Genomic DNA, 21,134 nt, shown 5'->3' with positions numbered 1-21,134 from the left:
TTCTGCTCATGGAAGGGAGTGGGAAGATTGCCCAGAAGGAACCCAGGAGTGGACACCCCCATAGGCAAAGACTCCTCCTGACGATTAGCAATTAACTGGGAGGAATTTTGGGGGAGGAGATTAATTAGGTAACTATAGAAGGCAGCTGGGGTCCTGAGGGACTTTGATCTTGACCTGAGACCATAAAAGGCCTCAGCCCCCCCAAAACCCTCCTACTTTGGCCACAAGGATTTTCACACTCAGCTTCAGAGTCCAGGCCAGCCTCTAGGCGGTCAGGTGAGTGGCCAAGGAAGCTCCCTAGCTTCTCTACCATCACTCCCTCCCACTCCTAGACTCCTCACTTTTGTCCCTTTCTCCCACTCTGCAGGCCTCTAGCCCTGGCTTCCCAGGATTTTAGCCTCTCAACGCCCCTTCACTTCAGCCCCCTGATTCCTGGCTCAGTCCCCAACAACCAGGACCCCCGTATAACTTCAATCCCCACCACAGGCCCAAAGTCCCCAACCCCAGATTGCTTTAGCCCCAAGGGGCCTCCTGCTCAAGTCCCAGGAAGTATGTATGGTGGGGAGACAAGCCAAGGAAAAGAGCGGTATGGGGGTGGGGGGACGCGGGAAAACCTGAAGGCTGGGCTGTCTGTCCCTAGGGACCTCTGTGGTGTCCGTACCCAGGATGATGCCTTACAGAGAGAGACGCCTGGGCCCTGCCCTCTCCCCACTGCCGGCTGCCAGTCCCCGCTGTGTGATCCGAGGGGCAGCCTTTGCCTACTCTCCCAGTCCTCAGGGTAAGTTCGGAATTCCCCAGAGCCCAGCCTTCCTGCTCTGCTAGGGGCCCCACCTATGAGGGGGCGGGGAGGGATGGTGAGGGTCCTTGGGGGTAGATCTTACCTTAGTCTGAGCATGCTCCAAGGGTCTGCTCCAGGGCTGCCCAGAGATGCTGTTTTCCATTATCCCCCCATCTACACTCTGCTCCCCGTGGGTAGCAGAGTTACTCATCCCTCAGTCTTCCTCCCCAGTTCTACATCGGATTCCTGGAACCCCAACTTATGCCTTCCCCACCATGGGGCCGGGGGGCCTTCCTGAGTGTGGCTGTCTGTGCGGAGAGCCCCTGGAACGCTATGAACCTGACCCTCTGCCCCCCAAGTTGGCTCTGGAGGACACACAGAAATCAGGTGCAGGGAGAGGAAGGGGCTGGGCAGAGGGATTGGGCTACTTGGGCAAGGGAGAGATGAAGACAGATGGCCAGGCTCGCCCTCTGAACAGAAATGAGGGAGGAGGGCTATGTCTTTGAGTCAGAACCCTAAAATAAGGGGGGGGGGCAGAGAAGTAGATCCAAACTAATGGTCTGTGGAAGGACCCAGGCCATCTGAAAATGTTAGTGGGGGGAGAGAAGAGCAGGAGGGGAGGGACTCACCTGGCACTGTCTCCCCAGAACCAGGTCCCCCCCAGAGGCTCCACTCAGCCTGCATCACTGTCCTCAAGGTCCCCATGATGCTTGTCTTCCTCTACCTCTTTGTCTGCTCCTTGGATGTGCTCAGCTCAGCCTTCCAGCTTGCTGGGGGTATGTGGGAGAGAGGAAGGAGGGTGGGCAGGGTTGGGAGAAGGGTCTAGGACCTCCCGTGGGACTGGGACCAGGACCTCAGCAACATTGGCTCAGAGAACCAGGACATGGATACGACCTCAGTGGGTACTGGGCCATCTTTTGTCCAAGAGGTTGGGAGGTGGAGGGAACTGGGAACAGAGGGCGACTGTCCTATGGGGCCTTGCCCCCAATATTTTCCCCCTTCTTCCCCCACCCAGGGAAGGTGGCTGGTGACATCTTCAAGGACAACGCCATCCTGTCCAATCCTGTAGCTGGGCTGGTGGTGGGGATTCTGGTGACGGTCTTGGTGCAGAGCTCGAGCACATCCACCTCCATCATAGTCAGCATGGTCTCCTCAGGCTGTGAGTCTGGGGAGGGGGATTAAGGCCGGCGGGTAACAGGGAGTGAGCCAGAGTACCAAGACAGTGCACAGGAAGAATACAGAGTCAGTGTGAAAAATGTGACCTCAGCCTTCATTGATCCAGTCTCCTTCCAAGGATCCCAGTTCCTCCTGGGAGTCATCCAGGCAATGCTTGACCCATTCCCCTCCCCACCCCACCTCCAGTCTTAACCTTTTCCTGTTTTCTAAAAGTCCCTGGTCCATAATCTTGACCCAAGGCACTGAGCCTTACAGAGCTGCTTGCTCTCTGAATCTGTGTAGCCCCTGGTTTCAGAGCTCTATTGCCCTTGATTCCTACACCTTCTCCCCTCTTCCCGTTCTCCTTTCCTTGACACTGAACATCTGATTCTGAGATCTGCTCTATCTTCCTTCTTTTTTTAAAATCCCTTTTTATAAAATTATTAATATATTGTGTTTTTACTTTATCTTATCTCCCAATATGTCCATCTATGTGCTCTATCCAAAGAACCATCCCTTTTAACAAAAAATAAAAAAGAAAAAGAAAAAAGAACTTCAGCATATTAACATATTAACTAACATATTAACTAAATCTGATTGTACATCCAATGTTCCACATCTGTCTCCTCCCACCTCTGCAAAGAAGAAAAGAGAATGTTTTCTGAAGATTACATGGAAGAGTAAACTAATCTATAGGAAAGCTTGGTATTATACTGGATAAAGCGCTAAGTCTGGAGTCAGGAAAATTCATCTTCCTGAAGTTAAGTTAGGTCTCAAATATTTACTAGCTCTTGTGATCCTTGTAATCATTTAACGCTGCCTCAGTTTCCTCATGTATAAAACGAGCTAGAGAAGGAAATGACAAACTACTTCAGTGTCTTTGCCAAGAAAACCCCAGATGGGGTCATGAAGAGTGAGACATAACTGAACAATGACTCAACAAACTAATCTATAACTTCACAAATAAGTAGGGATCTTTAAAGGATTCTCTTAAAGTTCCTAAGCAATTTTATCAAGCTGTGATTCCCCTCCCCCTTCCCCAAGGCTGGCTTGATTCATGATTCTCTCCTGCTCATGAACCATACCAGGGTTATTTAACCTCCCAGAGAAGAGCATTTTTTGCCTCAAACCTACCATGCCCTAATTTAGGAATTTGTCCCCCTGAGCATTGTGGATTATATTCAACAACACATCTCCAGCTCACACTTGGCCAGTCAGAAAAGTTCTTCTGGTATGATGGGTTTAACCCACATTCCCTTAATACTTAGATAATTTCCCCTTCTCTCTCCCTTATCCTTTCACAACCCAAGGCAAAAACAAGAAAATATAAAGCAGGTACAAACAGAATTCCCATCACCTCAATACAAAATGAGAATATTAAAACCCAATGCACATTGGTGACAAAAGTTCATTTCATTTCAGCTGAGAAGGACTGGTGCTTTGATGATCAGGCAGATGGAACAGAATAAAGAGATTGAGGTCTCAAAATGCTGGGTTCCTAAGGAAAGGGTAACTCTTGATGAGGGGCAGGAATGCAGCCTTCCTCGTATACTCAAATCCCTGTGATGGGGTAGGTTGAGGGTAGATAGAAGTGTTAGATCTTGCTAGAACTGCTAGATCCCCTTATCCAGGTAGGAGACATTTTTCTGACCTTTTTTCATCCTCTGAAGGAGATGGGAGGGGACCAATGGAAGTACTGAAGAGTGCAACTAAACTTTTGCTCCCTTTCTGCCCACAGTACTGGAGGTCAAGTCTGCCATTCCCATTGTCATGGGCTCCAACATTGGCACATCTGTCACCAACACCATTGTGGCATTAATGCAGTCTGGAGATAGAAGTGACTTTCGAAGGTGAGCAGGGACAGGACCAGATTGACTGGGTAAGGTGGTAGTCATATAGTCAAGTGGGGTTGTGGGATTCTTCTGACTGAAATGACCATAGTAGGACTCACTCTGATCTCTAGTTTCACTCTGAGCCACTTCCAAATCCCCTCCTTATCCATTTCCCAAACCTTACCCAAATGAATATCTCCCAACACTGATTTCCAATCTTCAGTCATTATCCTCCACTGACACCACACAACCTAGTCCCCACCCAATTTCTTTGTTAAAGTAATTCATGCCTCAAAGTTCCTCTGTCCAAATTCTGAAATAGCTTTGACCATTTATATTTCCCCCAGCCTAATTCTGACCAATTAATTGCCTTTATCTCAACCAAACTCTTACATCAATAGATGACCCCCAAATTCCCATTATTTTTTGAGAGGCAATTAGGGTGACTTGCCCAGCACTAGTGTTCCATGTCTGAGGTCATATTTGAATTTAGATCCTGATTTCAGGGCTGGTGCTCTATTCACGGTGCCATCAAGCTGCCCCCAAATTCCCATTTCCAAACTCACTTCATCTTAATTCTGACTCCCAAATGCCCCATTTTTAGTCATCCTTCAAACTTTCCTATTCTAACCAATCCACAAATTCCCCCAGTCCCCATTTTAATCCAGATTGATCTTAATCTCCAAGTGATTCCCCAAACTTCCTACCAACCTAGCCTTGATTCCCAAACTCCCCTTCTGACCTTAACTCCAAAAGTTTGCTGATCTATAACAGACTCCCAAACTTCCCTATCTTTACCCATTTCAAAAATTCTCCCATCTCCCCTTGACGCACATACTTCCCAAAATGTAACTTGACCCACTTCTCCCTCAATCTCCAGTTCTGCTTCTGAACTCAAAGTCCTTCCCCATTCTCTCGTCCCAGGGCTTTTGCAGGGGCCACAGTCCATGACTGCTTTAACTGGCTATCCGTTCTTGTCCTTCTGCCCCTGGAGGCAGCTACCGGGTACTTACATCACCTCACTCACCTAGTGGTCACTTCTTTCAAAATAAGACGTGGCAAAGATGCTCCAGACCTGCTTAAGATCATTACTGAGCCCTTCACCCGACTCATTATCCAGGTGTGGATTGGGGATCCTGGGCCATTCTTGAGCTGGGGGAGGGTCCTTTCTCTATTATTCCCCTCTAAAGAAATCTCCCTCTATTGGCTGTTGGTGGAAGGCTCTCAATAGAGAGGAAGGGTAGTATGGTGGAAAGTACTGTGACTGGAGATAGGAAACCTATCTTCACTCAATGAGCCTCAATTTTCCAATATGTAAAGTAGGATTAATAATATTTGTACTACCTACTTCATAGGAAAGTTATGAAGCAAGGGCTTTGTAAACCTCAAAGAGCTTGAAGATGTTATTATTAATGATGGAAACAGAGCAAGATTTGAATTCAAACTGGAATTGAATACCACTTTCTAACTTGGACTAACTGCATATCTTTAGCTTTCAATGTACTAATCTGTGAAATGAGAGAGGTAGAAGGCATCTGACTCAATTGAATCAAATAATCTGGATTTAAATTCTACCCTTGACACTTATCCGAGGTATTTCTTACCTGGGGCCAAATTTCTTCCTATCATTTTCTCAGTGTCCCTAACTTCCCTTCCCCAGTTGGATAAATCTGTGATCAATAGCATCGCCACAGGGGATGAGACACTTCGAAACCACAGTCTCATTCGGATTTGGTGTGATCCTAGCCCCTCAGAGGTAAGTCTCTAACCCCTTCACAGGCAAGCTTAGTCCCAACCTCTCCATTCCAAATGAACATCAGTTTTCCTTCCTTCCCTTCCTTCTCTTCTCCCCCCTCACCATCATGAATCTGAAATCCAATCCCTCCTCTCACTCAGAGGTAAATTTCCTGACCTTTTGGAGGTAAGGACCAACCAGGATACACCACGAGTTAAGTCCAGCTCAAAGTGAATCCCCATACTCCACTCAGTGAGAACTCAAGCCAATTTAATTCATATTTATTAAGTACTGCCTTGTGCTAAGCACTGCTTTAGGTACTGACATTACAAAGACAAAACCAGAAGCAATCTCTATACTCGTGGATCTAACTGAGGTGATACAGCATGTACCAGAGAAGTAAGGACCAAGTAATACAAGGTCATTCCAAGAGAGAGATAGCCCTGACAGCTGGGAAGATGGTGATCAGGAAAGTCCTTGTTTAGGTTCTGGCACCTGAGCTGTGCCCAAAGGAATCTACAAAGGAACTTACAAAGTGGAGGTGAGTAGGAAAGACTCTCCTCCACACAGAGGGGATCATCTGGGCAAAGGTATGGAGGTGGGAGATCTATCATTGTTTTCAAAGCACAGTTTATAGGACCAGTTTGACTGGAGAGGAGCATACAGGAATAGTGTCAAATATAAATCAATGTCGGGAAAGAAATCAGGAATCATACTTTCAATAGCTTTCAATTGCCAAGCTGATGATTTTATATCTTTCATGGAGGCAACAGGGAATCATTGACAATTTCTGAATCAGAAGGTGATATAGCTAGATCTATATTTTAAAAATAGCAATTTGTTCAATAGACTTGTGATGGAAAGTGCCATCCACATTCAGAGAGAGAACTGTGGAGATTGTGGATCAAAGCATAGTATTTCCACCTTTCTATTACTGTTGTTTGCTTGTTTTTTTTTTCTTTCTCAATTTTTTCCCTTTTTATCTTATTTTTCTTGGACAGCATGATGAATATGGAAATATGTTTAGAAGAATTGCACAGGTTTAACCTATATTGGATTGCTTACTGTATTGGGGAAGGGGAAAAGGGGAGAGGGAGGAAAATTTGGAACACAAGGTTTTGCACAGGTGAATGTGAAAACAATCTTTCCATGTATTTGGGAAAATAAAATACTATTAATTACAATTTGGTAGCTCTGTGGAGAAGAAGTTAGAAAGGGGAAATCTGGAAGCAGAGAGACTATTAGAAGATTAATCTAATAATAGAAATGAAAGGTGTCCTGAACTAAGGCAAAGGCAGTTGCGTAGTACAGTGGATAATGTGCTAAATATATAGCCAGGAAGAAATGAGTTCAAATCCAACCTCAGACATCTTTAGCTGGGCAGGTCACCTAACCTCTGTCTCCCTCAGCTTCTTCATCTGTAAAATGGGGATAATAGAATCTACCTTCCAGGGTTGTTAGAAGAATAAAATGAGGTCACATTTGTAAAGTTCTTTGCAGATACTGAAGTGCTATATAAATGCTAGTTATTATGGTTATGTGTGAAGAGAAGTAAGTGGATGCAATAAAGATATTATAGAGGTAAAGTAAAAAAGACTTGACAGCTAATTGAATTGTGAGGGAGAGGAAGGAATCCAGGATGACTCCAAGTTTGTGAGCTTGGGTAATTGGAAGAATAGTTTTCTCAACAGGAATAAGGAAGTTTAAGGGAGGAATGAATTGGGAGAAAATATGAATTGTCTTCTGTACATGTTGAATTTCAGATTCCTATAAGATATCCAGGCAAACTATCTAACAAATAGTTGGTCATGTAGGACCCGAGTAAAGAAGAAAAATTAGAGCTGGTGTTACACTTGACATTCATATGCATAGGGATAATAGGAACTGACAAGATCACCAAAAGAGAGAGTATAAAGAAATATGAGATGGCCTAGGGCAGAACCATAGGAGATATCCACCAGTGGTGGATAGGAGAAATGGTCAAAAAAGTGGGAGGAGAATTAAGAGAAAGAAATCACAGCCAAAGCTGAAAAGTATCCAGGAGGAGATACCTGAAGGTGAGTTCATAAATCCCCAGAAATGAGGGTCTCTCATTTCTCAGAGAACCATTTGACTTTCCTTCTTGGAGGTGTAAACCCTACTTATGTGCCCCCTGTTCCAGAGTTCCCCCATAACTGATTAAAATCAGTTTGGTTTCAGTCTATACATTGATGACCTAATCTTTACTGAGGCTATTCTGTATGAGAAGTATGGGAAAGGGGCTAAAAAACAGGGCATTTGAGGAAAAAGAGAGAGGAGGAGACTCATTTTCTTCCCTCGAGGAGCTGGATAGATTCAGATCTATGGAAGTATTAGCAAGCACAGCACGGGGGGAGAAAGCTAAAACAAATGCTTTGGACAGTAAGTGGGAACCTTTTTCCATTTTGCTGAGAAATCTGCCCAAGGAAGACCCGTGTGGGTCCCATTCTTGCAATTGTTGGGGCTGCCTCGAGAGGGCACTAGAGTTCCAGCCTTATGGCCCAAATAACCAAGTCTTGCGAGACCAGATTATCTGGAAATGTGAAAAATGAAGTTTTTCTCTGATAATTCTCTTTCCATGAAAAAAATGTCTTTTATTAACATCACAATCCGAGGGAATGTTATCATTCACAACTATAAATAAAAAAGGATCATAAGAGCATAGAATTGGGGTTCAATGGAGGGAGACTTCCAATACCCTGATTGGTAGGTACTGTAGTAAAGGAGAATCTCTCCAATTAACCCTCAGACTCCCATATTCTCCCTCCCTTCCTCCACTCATCCCAAACCCTATTTTCTCCATTTAGTCCTGTCTTCATGTCATTCCCCTAACTTAACCCTTTTCCCACTTTATTCCCATCCCTCCAATTCAACCCTATCCCTCATCTCACCCCATCCCAATTCCCGCTGCATCAGCATCTTATTCTCATATAATCCCCATCCCTTGTATCAACCCCATACTCCATTTTGTTCTATTCTGGGCCAAGTTGAGCTCAGTCCAGAGATTCAACCTCAAGGATTTGAATGCAAAGAAGCACCTATGTCTATAAAATGTAACAAAAACAATTCTACTAATAACAAGAGATTAAAAGCAGCCCATTTCTAAAGATAAAAAGGATAGTGACTCAAGTTAAATGCCACACCCTTCTGCCTCCAACACCACAGCAGCCAGCCGAGGTTGGTCATGTCAGGAAGGCTTTCTCCACAGCCAGTAAAGCTTCTAACACCAGCTATTCCTGGGCTGGGCCTTTTATGCCACAGGAAGCCAAGAAGCCAGCTGGCCTCCCTATCCCCTCAAAGGACCAGCTCAACCCACATAAAACAGGTGCTGCTCCTACCATCCACTCCCATATCTCCCCCATCACTCATCTAATTCACATTCCTCTCCAACAACACATCTCCATCCTCCTACTCATCCTCATCCCCCCAGCCTATTTTTCACCTCTCATGTCTTACTCCCAAGCTTACTCTTTCCTGACCTTATCTTCCATCTCTTTGTTGCCACATTCTTCTTTCTTTTTGATTCCCAGGCTCCATGAGAAGGGCTAAAGGACACAGATTTGGCCCAGCAAGAAGGGGTAAAGATATATTTCCTTGGCCAATCTCCTTTGCTCCCTGACTTTTTCCTCATCCCCTTCTCCAGGTTATTTCTGACATGTCCCAGGCAGAGACCAATATCAGCTGGATTCTGGGGAACAGCACTGGGGAGAAATGTAGGTCACTGAAGTGTGGGGAAATTCTGGTGGGAGTGGGGGTGGGCAGAGGGAAGGGTGGGGAGGCAGATCATCCCTAGAGCTCCCCCCCCAAGAGACTAGACTATAGGCACCTGATCTACCCTGATCTGCCCTGATTAGGGAATAAATACTTCCTTTAGGGATCCTGAAAAGAACTACAGACTGATTCTGCCCTTTGCTTGTAATTCCTAGACATGTCCAGATTAAGCATACCACTTGGGCATTCAAGTCGGAGGTTTGGGTTCAGATTTAAAATCTGGGTTAGGGACAGGGGGCTTAGGTGGGAGTACTAGTGGGCCAGCTATGCAGTCTCAAGGAGTTTTCTTGAAGGGAGGCCTCCAGTCCTGGGAGGCAGGATCTCAGCAGTACTATCCCCATCCCATTCAGGTCAGCATCTGTTTGTGGACACCTCTCTGCCTGACCTGGCTGTGGGCCTGATCCTGCTTGCTGGCTCCCTTACTGTGCTCTGTACCTGCCTCATTCTCCTGGTGAAGCTGCTGAATTCTGTGCTCCAAGGACAGGTAGCCAAGGTTGTCCAGAAGGTCATCAACACTGGTGAGCAGGCACTGACCATGACTTAGAGGAAAGTGGGAACAGGGCAAATTCAACTGGGTAAGGGAGAGATGTGTCTCAGTATCACAAAGAACAGCACAAGGTCAGGAGATTGATAACGTAGTGAAAAGACAACCTGGGCAGGGATGGGGGGTGGGGAGAACAGCTACACCCAATCTCATGACGGACTCTGGCAGAACTATTCCCTCCATTCCTAGGGGAAGGGAACAAGCATTTTTATAATACTATTATCGTCAGGCAAATATGATCTCATTTGGCTCTCATAACCCCCATGGGAAGTTTATGTGCCCATTTTACAGTTGAGGAAATTGAGGCAAAGTTAAGTGACTTGCATCACATAGATGTTAAGTGTCTGAGGTGACATTTGTACTCAGATCATTCCAGGGTCTGTATACCAAGGTGCCACTAGCTGTCTCAACCCAGAAGCTAAACTCAAATTAACTAGAAAATTCTCTGTCCCAGAATCCCAGATCAAGAAGCAAGATTGAGTGTCATCTATGGTCAGTCTATGTTCTTTTGCGTGGACCATGTGGTCCTCTAGTTTCTATTCATTTGTAGTTCCCATTCCTAGTAGAAGGCTGCCCAATCCTCCTCCCTGAAAATTCCCTGGAGGTCAAAACTTAGCAGCAAAGAACAGTAGAAAATTTGAAAACAGAGGACCTACTACTTATTTCCTATAAAATATTAAGAAGACACTTTGCTGCTTACTAATCTGTAAAATAAAGGGATTAGATGACCTTATATCCCTTATACCTCTAGATCTAAGACCCTATGAAATATGGTTCTGAGAAGGAGGCTTGATTTCTAGTATTTACTATGCTCTTGCCCTGTGTGAGTTTGGGAAAACTAATGTTCCCTGTTTAGCCTTATTTTCCTCCTCTATAAAGTAAAGATATTTATGAATTTTATTCTAATTCTAATATTTTATATTTGTTATGTCTAATTCTGATGGTCAGGGTTTTAAGAGCTCTTTCAGCTCTGAAAGTCTGTGTCCATATTCTAAAGAGTGCTATAGCTAGTAATTTTGGTGCCCAAGACAAATTCAGTTGAGGACAAGGACAGGGAAGAAGGCAATCCACTCTGATCTGTCATAGTTGAGTAAGAAAAGGAGAAGGCTAATTCCCCAAGAAAATCTTTCTGTAGTCCCTGTAACAGAACCATTGACCTCTTATTGTCAGCCCTCTGTACCACAAGAGTACTTAAAGCAGAGGAGATCATAGAGGGGCTCTCAAGACGCAGGGGTGGGATGGAACTATTCTTATAATATGGTCGTCTGGATCAGGCAAAAAAGGATGGGAGGAAGTACATGACCACAATGAATAGGACAGGATCAGGAAGGATAATTAAGTACTGAGATAATCCAATGGATATTCATTGTGTGCTCCTAAATATTAGTGCCCTGGAATAAAGATTAGAGATACCCTAGCTTTATAATGTCCTTCCTAAAACCCAGAACTAAACATAATAATCTAGATATGGTTTGAACACAGGCAGAGTACAATGGGGTTGTTAACTCCATTGTTCTGAATATTGCTCTATAGCTGCCATATCCCATTTCTGACTTGAGGTCCATTAAACTTTTCAGCTCTTTTTCATCTAAAATGTTGATTGCCAGAACTTTTCCATTCTATACATGAATTTTTTTTGAAAACCAAATGTACAGATTTATTTTCATATCTAATTTGGACCATCTTTCTAGCCTGTGAATTATCTTTTTAGAGTCTGACACCACCATCCAAGATTAATTTTTTGTCATCTGATAAAAAATTCATACAATAATTGATTTGAGAACAGCTTTCCAGAGGCACTTAACTAGTCTCTCCTTGCAAGTTCAATTCCATTTGATTCAACAAGCATTTTTATTAAGCACTATGTTCTAGACAGAGAAGTAGAATAACATGGAAGATTGAAAACTGTTCATGAAGTCAAAATAACTTGAGTTTAGGTTCTTTTTTTTTTTTTTAACAAATTAGCTGTGACCACAGGCAAATTACTTAACCTCCCAGTACCCAATCAATTCTATAAGACCATGAGTTTGATTCCCAAGTGTCTTGTGCTTTGTTGTTATTTTTGAATGGGGTTTCTCTTTCTAATATTTTTGATTTTTTTGGTATTTATGCTGATTTTTGTGGCATTATTTTGTAGTCTGTAACTTTATTGGTTGTAGACTGTCCCAATTAGTTTTCTTTACTAAGTGCCTCGTATCATCAACAAATAAAAATAGTTTTATCTAAGATCATAGGTTAATGGCAAGTTGTCTATATATGTATCTATTGATAAAGAGAATTTCCTCATGAGGAACTCCATTCATCCATGAAATCACAGTTGTGATTTCAACAGCAATAACAGAGATACCCCGGATCCTGTACTAAGTATACTGAACTGACTTTGCTCCTATGATTACTGCTTGGGTACTCTAGTCATTCAATCAGTTATAATCCTACCTAATACCATGTTCATCTAGGCTCCACTGCTTCATCTTGTCCCCAAGGATACCATGAGACTTTGTCCTTAGCTGATGTCCAGGAATCCCATGTTCATGACATGCCCTTGCTCTACTAACCCTATAGAAAAAGAAAATAAGGTTAGTCTGGCTGGAGTCAATCTCATTGACTCTTCATGGTCACTTACCAATAATCCTTAAGGCTACCTAGCACTAAGTAAATCCTAGACCATTATAGAAATGTGAGCTACTATTATAATTTCCCATCTTCCCCTCCAATTTCCAGCTTTAAATCCATCAGCACTTTGTGGGTGCCAACTTGACAGTCACCAGTTATATATCCTCTGTGGACTAACCTAGGCTGTGGGGATGGGATGGGGTGCTTTGTTACAGATTTCCCATATCCCTTCACCTGGGTGACTGGCTACTTCGCTATGCTGGTGGGCGCTGGAATGACTTTTGTGGTACAGAGTAGCTCCGTGTTCACCTCAGCCATCACCCCACTCATTGGTGAGTGTTCCTGCTTTGGGAGGATGGGAAAGGCTGTGCAATTAGGGAAGGGCATTGTAAAAGAGAGGCCATGATGGGAGAGGCTGGAAACACCCAGGATCCAGGATCCCTCGGAAACTGAGCCTTCTGTTCCCTCCCTCAGGTCTGGGTGTGATTAGCATCGAGAGAGCCTATCCCCTCACTCTGGGCTCCAACATTGGCACTACCACCACTGCTATCCTTGCTGCCCTTGCCAGCCCCAAAGAAAAGCTCGCCAGTGCCTTCCAGGTACCTGATGGGAGAGGTGAAGGTAGGGCTGGGAGCAGGGCAGGAGGAGGAGGAATGGGGTCCTCCAGAAGGAGGTACTGGCTATTCTGGACATGTTGACCCAGGGCAGCTGAAGCTTTGAATATACTGGAACCATCAGAAGTGAAAGGAACTTAAAACTATATACCATGTAAAATGTCAGTGTTCGAGGAACATAAGCAATCAGATCTGGAATGGTCCTTAAAACAGAGAATTTCAGAACTAGAAGGAACCTTAGAACATAGAACTTATCTATAACTATATCAATATCAGAGTTGGAAGGGCAACCTCCTAGTACCATCTTCCCTCCCTAAACATCTTTCAGATGAGGGAACTGAGGTCCAGAGAGGGTCAGTGATTAAATCATATATGCTAGTCATATCTAGTCAGTGGTAGAGCTGGAATCAGAATCAATTTGCTAGCTACGTGCCATCCTGGGACTGATTGGAGGGGAGTAAGGGATTGTCTAAAAGGGAGATTGTGCTGATCTGTGCTTCCCTCACCTTCAGATTGCCCTGTGCCACTTCTTTTTCAATATTTCGGGCATCTTGCTGTGGTACCCACTCCCATGCACACGGCTGCCCATCCACATGGCCAAGGCCCTGGGCCGACGCACTGCCAAATACCGCTGGTTTGCTGTGCTCTACCTGCTGGTCTGCTTCCTGCTGCTGCCCTCGGTGGTGTTCGGGGTCTCTATGGCAGGCTGGCGGGCCATGGTGGGTGTGGGGGCCCCTTTTGGGGCTTTGCTGGCCTGTGTTACCCTCATCAACCTACTCCAAAGTCGAAGCCCTACTCGGCTGCCCAAGTGGCTCCAGACTTGGGATTTCCTTCCTCAGTGGATGCACTCGCTGAAGCCCCTTGACCAGCTAATCACTCGTGCCACCCTTTGTTGTACCCGCCCCGAGCCACGCTCCCCACCACTGCCCACCCGAGTTTATCTCGAGGAGCTCCCCCCAGGCACCCCTTCCCCACGCCTTGGGGTGCTCCCCCAGCACAATGCCACGAGGCTCTAACGGCGACCAAGGGGGAGTCCCGGGAGCTGTTCCTACAAGGGCTCATGCCAAAGTGTGTCTATTTGTGTATGTGTGTGTTTGGGTGTATGTGTCTGTGCTGGGGGCATGAACATAGAGTCAGATAATGTTAGTACGGGAAGAGACCTCCCATAGTCCCACCACCTCTTTTTACAGATGAGGAAAGAGAGGCCCAGAGAAGGAAAGAGGGATTTGCCAAAAGTCACCCAACGGGTCAGTGCTAGTCAGCATTCAGCCTAGTCTCCGACTCAGCCAGTTTATCTCGATGTCACAGATGTTTCTGCCTGTCTCTGTGTTTCTCTGTCAGTGTTCATGTGTGTCCATGCATGCTTCTGTGCCCGAGTGCATGGGACAGGCTAGGAATCCACATGTGCACCTGTATGTGTTTGCATATGTCATACCTGGTGGGGATGCATCTCTACACGATCTACTTCTGCACACTCGTGAGCTTTTATATCTGTACATTTGGATGTCCTTATATGCTAGGAGATCTGGGAGAAGAAAGGCCTTTCTCCATTTAATGATAAAGATACTGAAAAAGTGATTTTTCGGGACAGCTAGGTGATGCAGTGGATAGAGCACCAGCCCTGAAGTCAGGAGGATCTGAGTCAAATCTGACTTCAGACACTTAGCACTTCCTAGCTGTGAGACCCTGGGCAAGTCACTTAATCCCAATTGCCTCAGGAAAAAAAAAGTGGTTTTTCATGGCCCCTCTGGGATCCTAAGAAGGAGTTGGAGGATGGTTTCTGAAGACCAGAAAATTGTCCTAACTACCACCACCACCCCAGGGTCTTTAGTTCTAGACTCCCATGCTCAGGCTTTCCCCAACCCTAGTATCTTGCTCTTAGGAAGGAATCTGTCCAGGTGGGACTAAAGGAAAACAATGGGATGGGGAATGAGAGGGAAGGTTTCAGAGTAACTTGACATCAAGTCCTCTAGACACCTTTTCCACTTCCTCATCCTCATCCCCTCTCCTCTTCCTCTTCTCTTCCTTCTACTTCTCTTCTTCCTTTTCTCCCTCTATTCTCCTGCTCCTCCTTCTCATCTTCCTTTCCCCTCTTGGCCAATAGTTGACTTGAGCTCACATACACTATAGGAGTTATGCTGAGAGTTCTCCTCTCCTCAATTACATTGTCATTTCCTGGCCAATATCTCACCAGAGCCCCTCCCCCCTTTATGGTCCTGACCCAACCTGTCTGTTAAGGATTGGCCAAAGGAGAACTCAGCCTGAGTCAGGTCATGCAGAGCTGGGAAATGGGATGTGACAACTGCTTTCCCATGCTTCTACTCATCAAACTGTCCCTCAAGATCCAGAGCTTTCCCTGCTCAGGACTAGGGGCTGCTTCATTGCCTTTTATCTCATCCTTACAGCCCTTGGCCCCACCAGGCTGAAATGGAGACTAGGTTAGCCAGTGGCAGACAGGACCTGGCCCTTGGCAGTTACTCAGGTGTGGGAGGTTCCTTGCCAGGATGCAAAGGTCCTCAGAGGAAAAAAAAGAATGAATTCATAACTGGATCTGGATCCTTCCTCTTTGGAGGGTTTCTTTCTTTCTAATTGGCCTGAACAGAAGGAAGGGTCATAGTTCTGCAGTTATCAGTCACCCTTGCTCAGATTTTCCTAGCTTGTTTGGCCTAAGGAGAAAACAAAATTCCTTCGCTTCATTTTCTTAAAATGAAACTTTAGCAAGGAATGAAGAAGGGAAAGAACATGAAGAAAAGGACATAAACCTAACTGGGCAGCCTTCCTAGGACATGAGCATTCCCTTGAAGCCAGCTCAGGAGACCTTTGCAAAGGAGTCGCCCAAATGAAAGTCACACTTGCAGACCACCACAGGGTAAGGACTAGATCTTGGTCTCATTACCATCTCTACCAATCCAGACCATTGCCTTCTCTGTCATGAATAGTCTTAAAAGTAACACTGAAGGACTTGCCTGGCAGGTTCATAGTCAGGAAATGCCAGACCCAGAACTGGAATCCAATATTTCCTAACTTCAAGGCCAGCTTTCTATCCACCATGTCACATGGCCTCTCAATATTCTTTAAGTAACAGTAATAATTATAGCAATAATGACAATAACAATACTGGCTTGATCCATCATCTAGCCTTCCCTTACCTCAGAAAGGAGGATATATAGCCTCAAATGGTGAGGTGGGTCAATGCCTCAGGAAAAAAAAAAAGGAAGGAAGGAAGGAAGGAAGGAAGGAAGGAAGGAAGGAAGGAAGGAAGGAAGGAAGGAAGAAAGAAAGAAAGAAAGAAAGAAAGAAAGAAAGAAAGAAGGAAGGAAGGAAGGAAGGAAGGAAGGAAGGAAGGAAGGAAGAAAAAGAAAGAAAGAAAGAAAGAAAGAAAGAAAGAAAGAAAGAAAGAAAGAAAGAAAGAAAGAAAGAAAGAAAGAAAGAAAGAAAGAAAGGAAGGAAGGAAGGAAGGAAGAAAGAAAGAAAGGAAGGAAAGAAAAGTTAGTGGAAGGCCAGGGTGATCCTTCCTTTTTTTTTTTTTTCCTGAGGCAATCAGGGTTAACTGACTTGCCCAGATTCCCAAAGTTAGTAGGTGTCCAAGGTGGGATTTTAACTCCGGTCTTAGCTGATTTTATGGTTGGTGCTCTATACATCCACTGCACCACTTAGCTACTCCTCACTATCTTTTGTAGACTTGCCTGATTCCCAGGTCCCTTCCTGGATACTGTCCTTGCTTGACATGTAGCTCAGGGTCTTGCTACCCTTTTCCCAACCCCACCCTCCCTAGATGACTAAGTCTTTTATCTGTTTCTCTTTATGATTCCATCTCCCCATATTTTAGACTAGCAAAGCATTTTTAAAAGAATTATGGCTTTAAGTCCAGAAGGATCATAGGGATTATTACATACAAACTGGAAAAAAATGAGACCCTGGGTTAGTAAAGAGATGTGCCCAATGTTACTTAGGTAATAAGGGGCAGAATTAGAATTTTGGTCTTTTCATTCCAAATTTACTGGTTCAATCTTCAATGATAGAGTGACAGATTTGCATAATCACTAGCCTAGATAGTCACTTCATCCCAACCCCAGCTCCAACCCTAGTAACCAAAGAAAAAAAAAAGGCCAAAGAATTATAGGTATGACTTACAAAAATCAGAATAATTCAACTCATTACACAGAGGAAACCCAAAGTAGACACTCCTTCCTTTAAAAAAAAAAAAAAGTTTAATTGCTATCTTTCTTTCTTACATCATTATTACTTCCCAATATCTCTTCCAACATCTGTTTCTTCACAGTCTTATCTGCCAAGTCATCTCTTCAGTTTTTTAAAAGCACTCCCCTCATTCCAAAGAAGCTAAAAAACTCTGGATTTCACAGATGTCCAGGAGGGACTGGGGGCTGCACCAACTGAGGGGCAGTGGATCTGGGGTTTGATTCCATCAGAGAGTAAATAAACCCTGAAGGGAGAATGCCCTGATGCTCAGATATATAACCTCTCACCATTCATTCTCCCTATTCTCCAAGAAAATTAAAATTCCTATATAAGGATAGAGATAACTCCTGAGGGAAACTCCTAGAAAGCAGAAGCATCAGGGAAACTTCACCTCCTTGCTTACAAACACACTTTCCCATCCTTGGCTTGGTCCAGCCTCAGAGTAGGTCAGTCCAAGCCAGAGCCCAGAAGCCTGAATGAGGAAATGCATCTGTTCAAGATTTCCAGCCAATTTAGGTGACCTGGAACCAGATTCTTTTTTGACTCATTGGCCATAACTGAGAAATGGGAACTATGTAAGTTGCCCATATTTAGCGATGAAATTTGCTCTGATATCCTGAATTGGAAAAGGCCTTAAAAGGTGGAAAGGAGGAAGAAGGAGGCATTTCATACAGAACTGAGGTTTATAAGTAGGCCAGGGAAAGAGAACATAAGAGAAGAAAGTAGGAAACCTGGACCCCTGCCTTCTTGGGAGCAGTCCTAGCTGTCCACTTTCCCCTCTCATAGGAGGCCAACAGAGTAGATGGGTTTGAGCTGAGCCTCTAAGATCAGCCTGAAGTCTCATTTCCCTTAGGAATTGGCAGCCTCAAGTAGCTAAACCCCTAGAATATTTGGGTACCTATGTCAACTCTTCCCATGTCTCAGTTTCTGTCTTCTTCAAACTGTTAGAGTATGGTCAATATTATAGAAGATTCATTTATTCTCAAGAATAAGATTAATAATGGCTAGCACTTATATACTATCAGCTATGTTCCAGACACTGTGCTAAATACTTGATAATTATCTCATTTGATCATTTCAAGGAAGGTGCTATTATTATCCTCATTTTATAGTTGTGGAAACTGTAACTTGCCCAGTCACATAGTTACTAAGTGTCTGAGGGCAGACTCTGGTCTTCCTGACTCTAAGCTCACAATTCTTACCGAATACATCATCTAGCTATCCTATTTTTTTTTCATTCATTATGAGACATCCATAAAATAGATGTATAAAGTACCTGTGGAGAAAGATAAATAAGACAGTGCCAGTCCTCGTAGATCTTACAGCCTAGTAAGAGAGATAGACACCTATTTGATAAATAAATTAGAATGCATTAAGTACAAAGGAAGAGTAAAAAGTGCTATGAGATTTGATAATTGTGGGATCATTTCTAGTATGGGATATGAGAAAAGATTTCTTAGGAGAGGTAGCTGAGTCTGGAAGGATAGGTAGAACTTTAGGTAAAGAGAGGAGAAGGAGAGAAAGAAAAAGAGAGGGGAAGGAGAAAGGGAGAGAGAGGAGGAGATAATTTCTATGAAGAATAAATGGATTAAGCAATAACCACGTAAAGATATTAGAAGACAACCAAAGATTTCAGGGCATCCTGATCACATGAAGAGAAGCTGGTCTATTTGGAAGTTTCACTGAGATACTGATACAAAGAGAAGGATCCCAGAGGAGCTGGAATGTTCTCCAACAGGGATATTAGGATGCTTATATAGTATTACCATCCCTGTCACCCAAGATTTAAGACAAGCAGCATATGGCGCACTGGCAGCCAGACTTCTACCATTTCACCAATTCCCCAGACTGTTTCTGAAGTGTGAGAGCACACACACACACACACACACACACACCCCAAGAGACAGGCAGCATCCTCAGGGATTCCTCCATTGTATGCACCATGACTGACTATGCATCTGCATCAGAGTATATCCAAGTAACAAAAGTCTCCCTGCCTATAAGAGCCTCCAGCAAACAAATAGGCTGTTTCCTTTAGGGACCAAGCTCCTTGTCACTGAAGGTATTCAAACAGAAACTGGAGCTATCCTGGAGCAAAAGAGGACTAGAAGTGGTGGCAGATGGTTGGGATAGAATGATCTGTGAAGTACTTTCCCATGAGATTATGTGATTCTATGAATATACAGAAGCCTTTACTTTTATCTAATCTCTTATCACCTTGGGACAATAAATCAGTCATATATATTTAAAGCCCAAACACAGGTGTACTGAGTGCCATTTTGTGCAACACTCCTACCCCGTCTCTTCCCTAACTCTTCTTCAATTCCCCACCTTTACCCTCCCATCCCTAGCTTGGCAATGACTTGGATAATATAGAGTTAGGTGGGAAAGGGAAGCACAGGAGTAATCCTTCTAAAGAGCAGCAAGTGATTTCATTTGGAAGTAGGTAATAGAGGTATTTACAGGTTTCAGGAACAACCAGAATGCCGGTATATGGTATTTGGAGGTTTGGTTCCAATCCAAGCAACCACATGAAAACTTTGAGGGCTGGGAGCAGGGGAGAGAGCCTATTTCTGACTCCATATGACTGAGGAGATTGTCCTGTATGATGACTAGTCTTCTAAATGGCCACAGAGCTGGAATAACCAATGACTCTGACAAGTTATAACTGACAAGGTTTACAAAAGGGACAGCTGGCCCATATGTCACTTTGTAGCTGTGAGGAAGCAGGACTATTTCCTGAGAGTCTGCTGAGAGAGGAACAGCAAAACCCTGTCTCCCTTCTGCCTTAGAAAATATTAATTACTCATAATTTGTGGTAGGTGAGTGCTTCCCAAGTTCACCTTGGAAGCCCACCTATCAAGACATTCACAATAATTCTATGAAAAATACATAGACACACACAAGCAACCTCTCTACAGAAATATAGACAGATATAATTACTCATGATTGGGCTATGCCAAAATAATAAAAATGACAATGTTACCTAAGCTAATTTACTTATTACCATGGCATTCTAACTATATAAGGGTAACTTCACAGAGTTAGAAAAGATAACAAAATTCATCTGGAAGAACAAAAAAGTCCAAGGATCTCAAGGGAAATGACAAGAAAAAAGTGAGAAGCAAGGAGGGTAATAGTGCTAGACCTCAAACTATGCTAAACAACAGTAATCATCAAAACTATTTAGTGCTAATTAATTGAGCAAATGAAGCAAATGAAAATAGTAGAATGATGGCAGGTACAAGTAAATTAAAGTAGTAAAAGAGTATTTGATAAAAGTCCCCAAACCGCAACTACTACTGGGAAGTTTCTCTTTTTAATTAAAAAAAAAACTGAAAAAAAAAAGGAAAGCAATGTAGCAGAAATTAGATTTAGATCAGCATTTACCACATTACCACATGTACCACAATAAGATCTACAAGGATCTACTCATAAAAGTCCATATCATAAAATAGAGGATTGAGAAATGTCTTTCTGATGGGATGTCTTTTGCAACTATAGATGGGATGAGAGTTCTTGACCAAGCAAGTGACTGAAAGAAATGTAAAAATTACAGAAATCAATTTTGATTAATAAAAGTAGAAAACTTTGGCACAAACAAAATCAGTGCAATTAAATTTTTAAGAGAAATTGTTGTTGGGGGGGGAAATCTTTGAAGTGAGTTTTCCTAATGAAAATCTAATATATAAATATAAATATATAATATAATCCTAAATCAATCATAAGAGAATATGTACATTTAAACAACTCCAAGATTTCCCCTCATATATATCATATTGGCAAAGATGACAAATAAGGAAAATGAAAATTATTAAAGGGGACATGGGGAAACATACCTTAATGCATTGCTGTTGCACTATGAAATGATCTA

At 43.6% G+C, this 21,134-nt stretch overlaps 1 protein-coding gene across 1 annotated transcript; it reads left to right on the top strand.

The window, feature by feature from the left end:
* The first annotated feature begins 218 nt into the window (after nt 1-218).
* On the top strand, nt 219-20,866 carry SLC34A1 (solute carrier family 34 member 1). The gene is made up of 13 exons (XM_051979054.1): nt 219-276; nt 641-778; nt 1,010-1,165; nt 1,426-1,554; nt 1,794-1,937; nt 3,672-3,783; nt 4,690-4,885; nt 5,426-5,521; nt 9,162-9,231; nt 9,640-9,807; nt 12,662-12,778; nt 12,921-13,045; nt 13,573-20,866. Exons 2-13 carry the CDS (start codon nt 667-669, stop codon nt 14,074-14,076), a joined length of 1,929 nt encoding a protein of 642 aa, XP_051835014.1. The 5' UTR covers nt 219-276; nt 641-666; the 3' UTR covers nt 14,077-20,866.
* The last annotated feature ends 268 nt before the right edge of the window (nt 20,867-21,134 follow it).

The sequence above is a fragment of the Antechinus flavipes genome, chromosome 2, assembly GCF_016432865.1.
Source record: "Antechinus flavipes isolate AdamAnt ecotype Samford, QLD, Australia chromosome 2, AdamAnt_v2, whole genome shotgun sequence".
NCBI lineage: Eukaryota > Metazoa > Chordata > Mammalia > Dasyuromorphia > Dasyuridae > Antechinus > Antechinus flavipes.
The sequence above is the reverse complement of the archived record's forward strand: the minus strand, read 5'-3'. Positions and strand labels throughout refer to the sequence as shown.

Coding starts and splice junctions, on each gene's coding strand:
- SLC34A1 (XM_051979054.1), top strand. CDS start 667: ATGATGCCTTACAGAGAGAGACGCCTGGGCCCTGCCCTCTCCCCACTG. Junction 9,808..12,661: donor CCAGAAGGTCATCAACACTG/GTGAGCAGGCAC, acceptor GCTTTGTTACAG/ATTTCCCATATCCCTTCACC. Junction 13,046..13,572: donor AGCTCGCCAGTGCCTTCCAG/GTACCTGATGGG, acceptor CCTCACCTTCAG/ATTGCCCTGTGCCACTTCTT.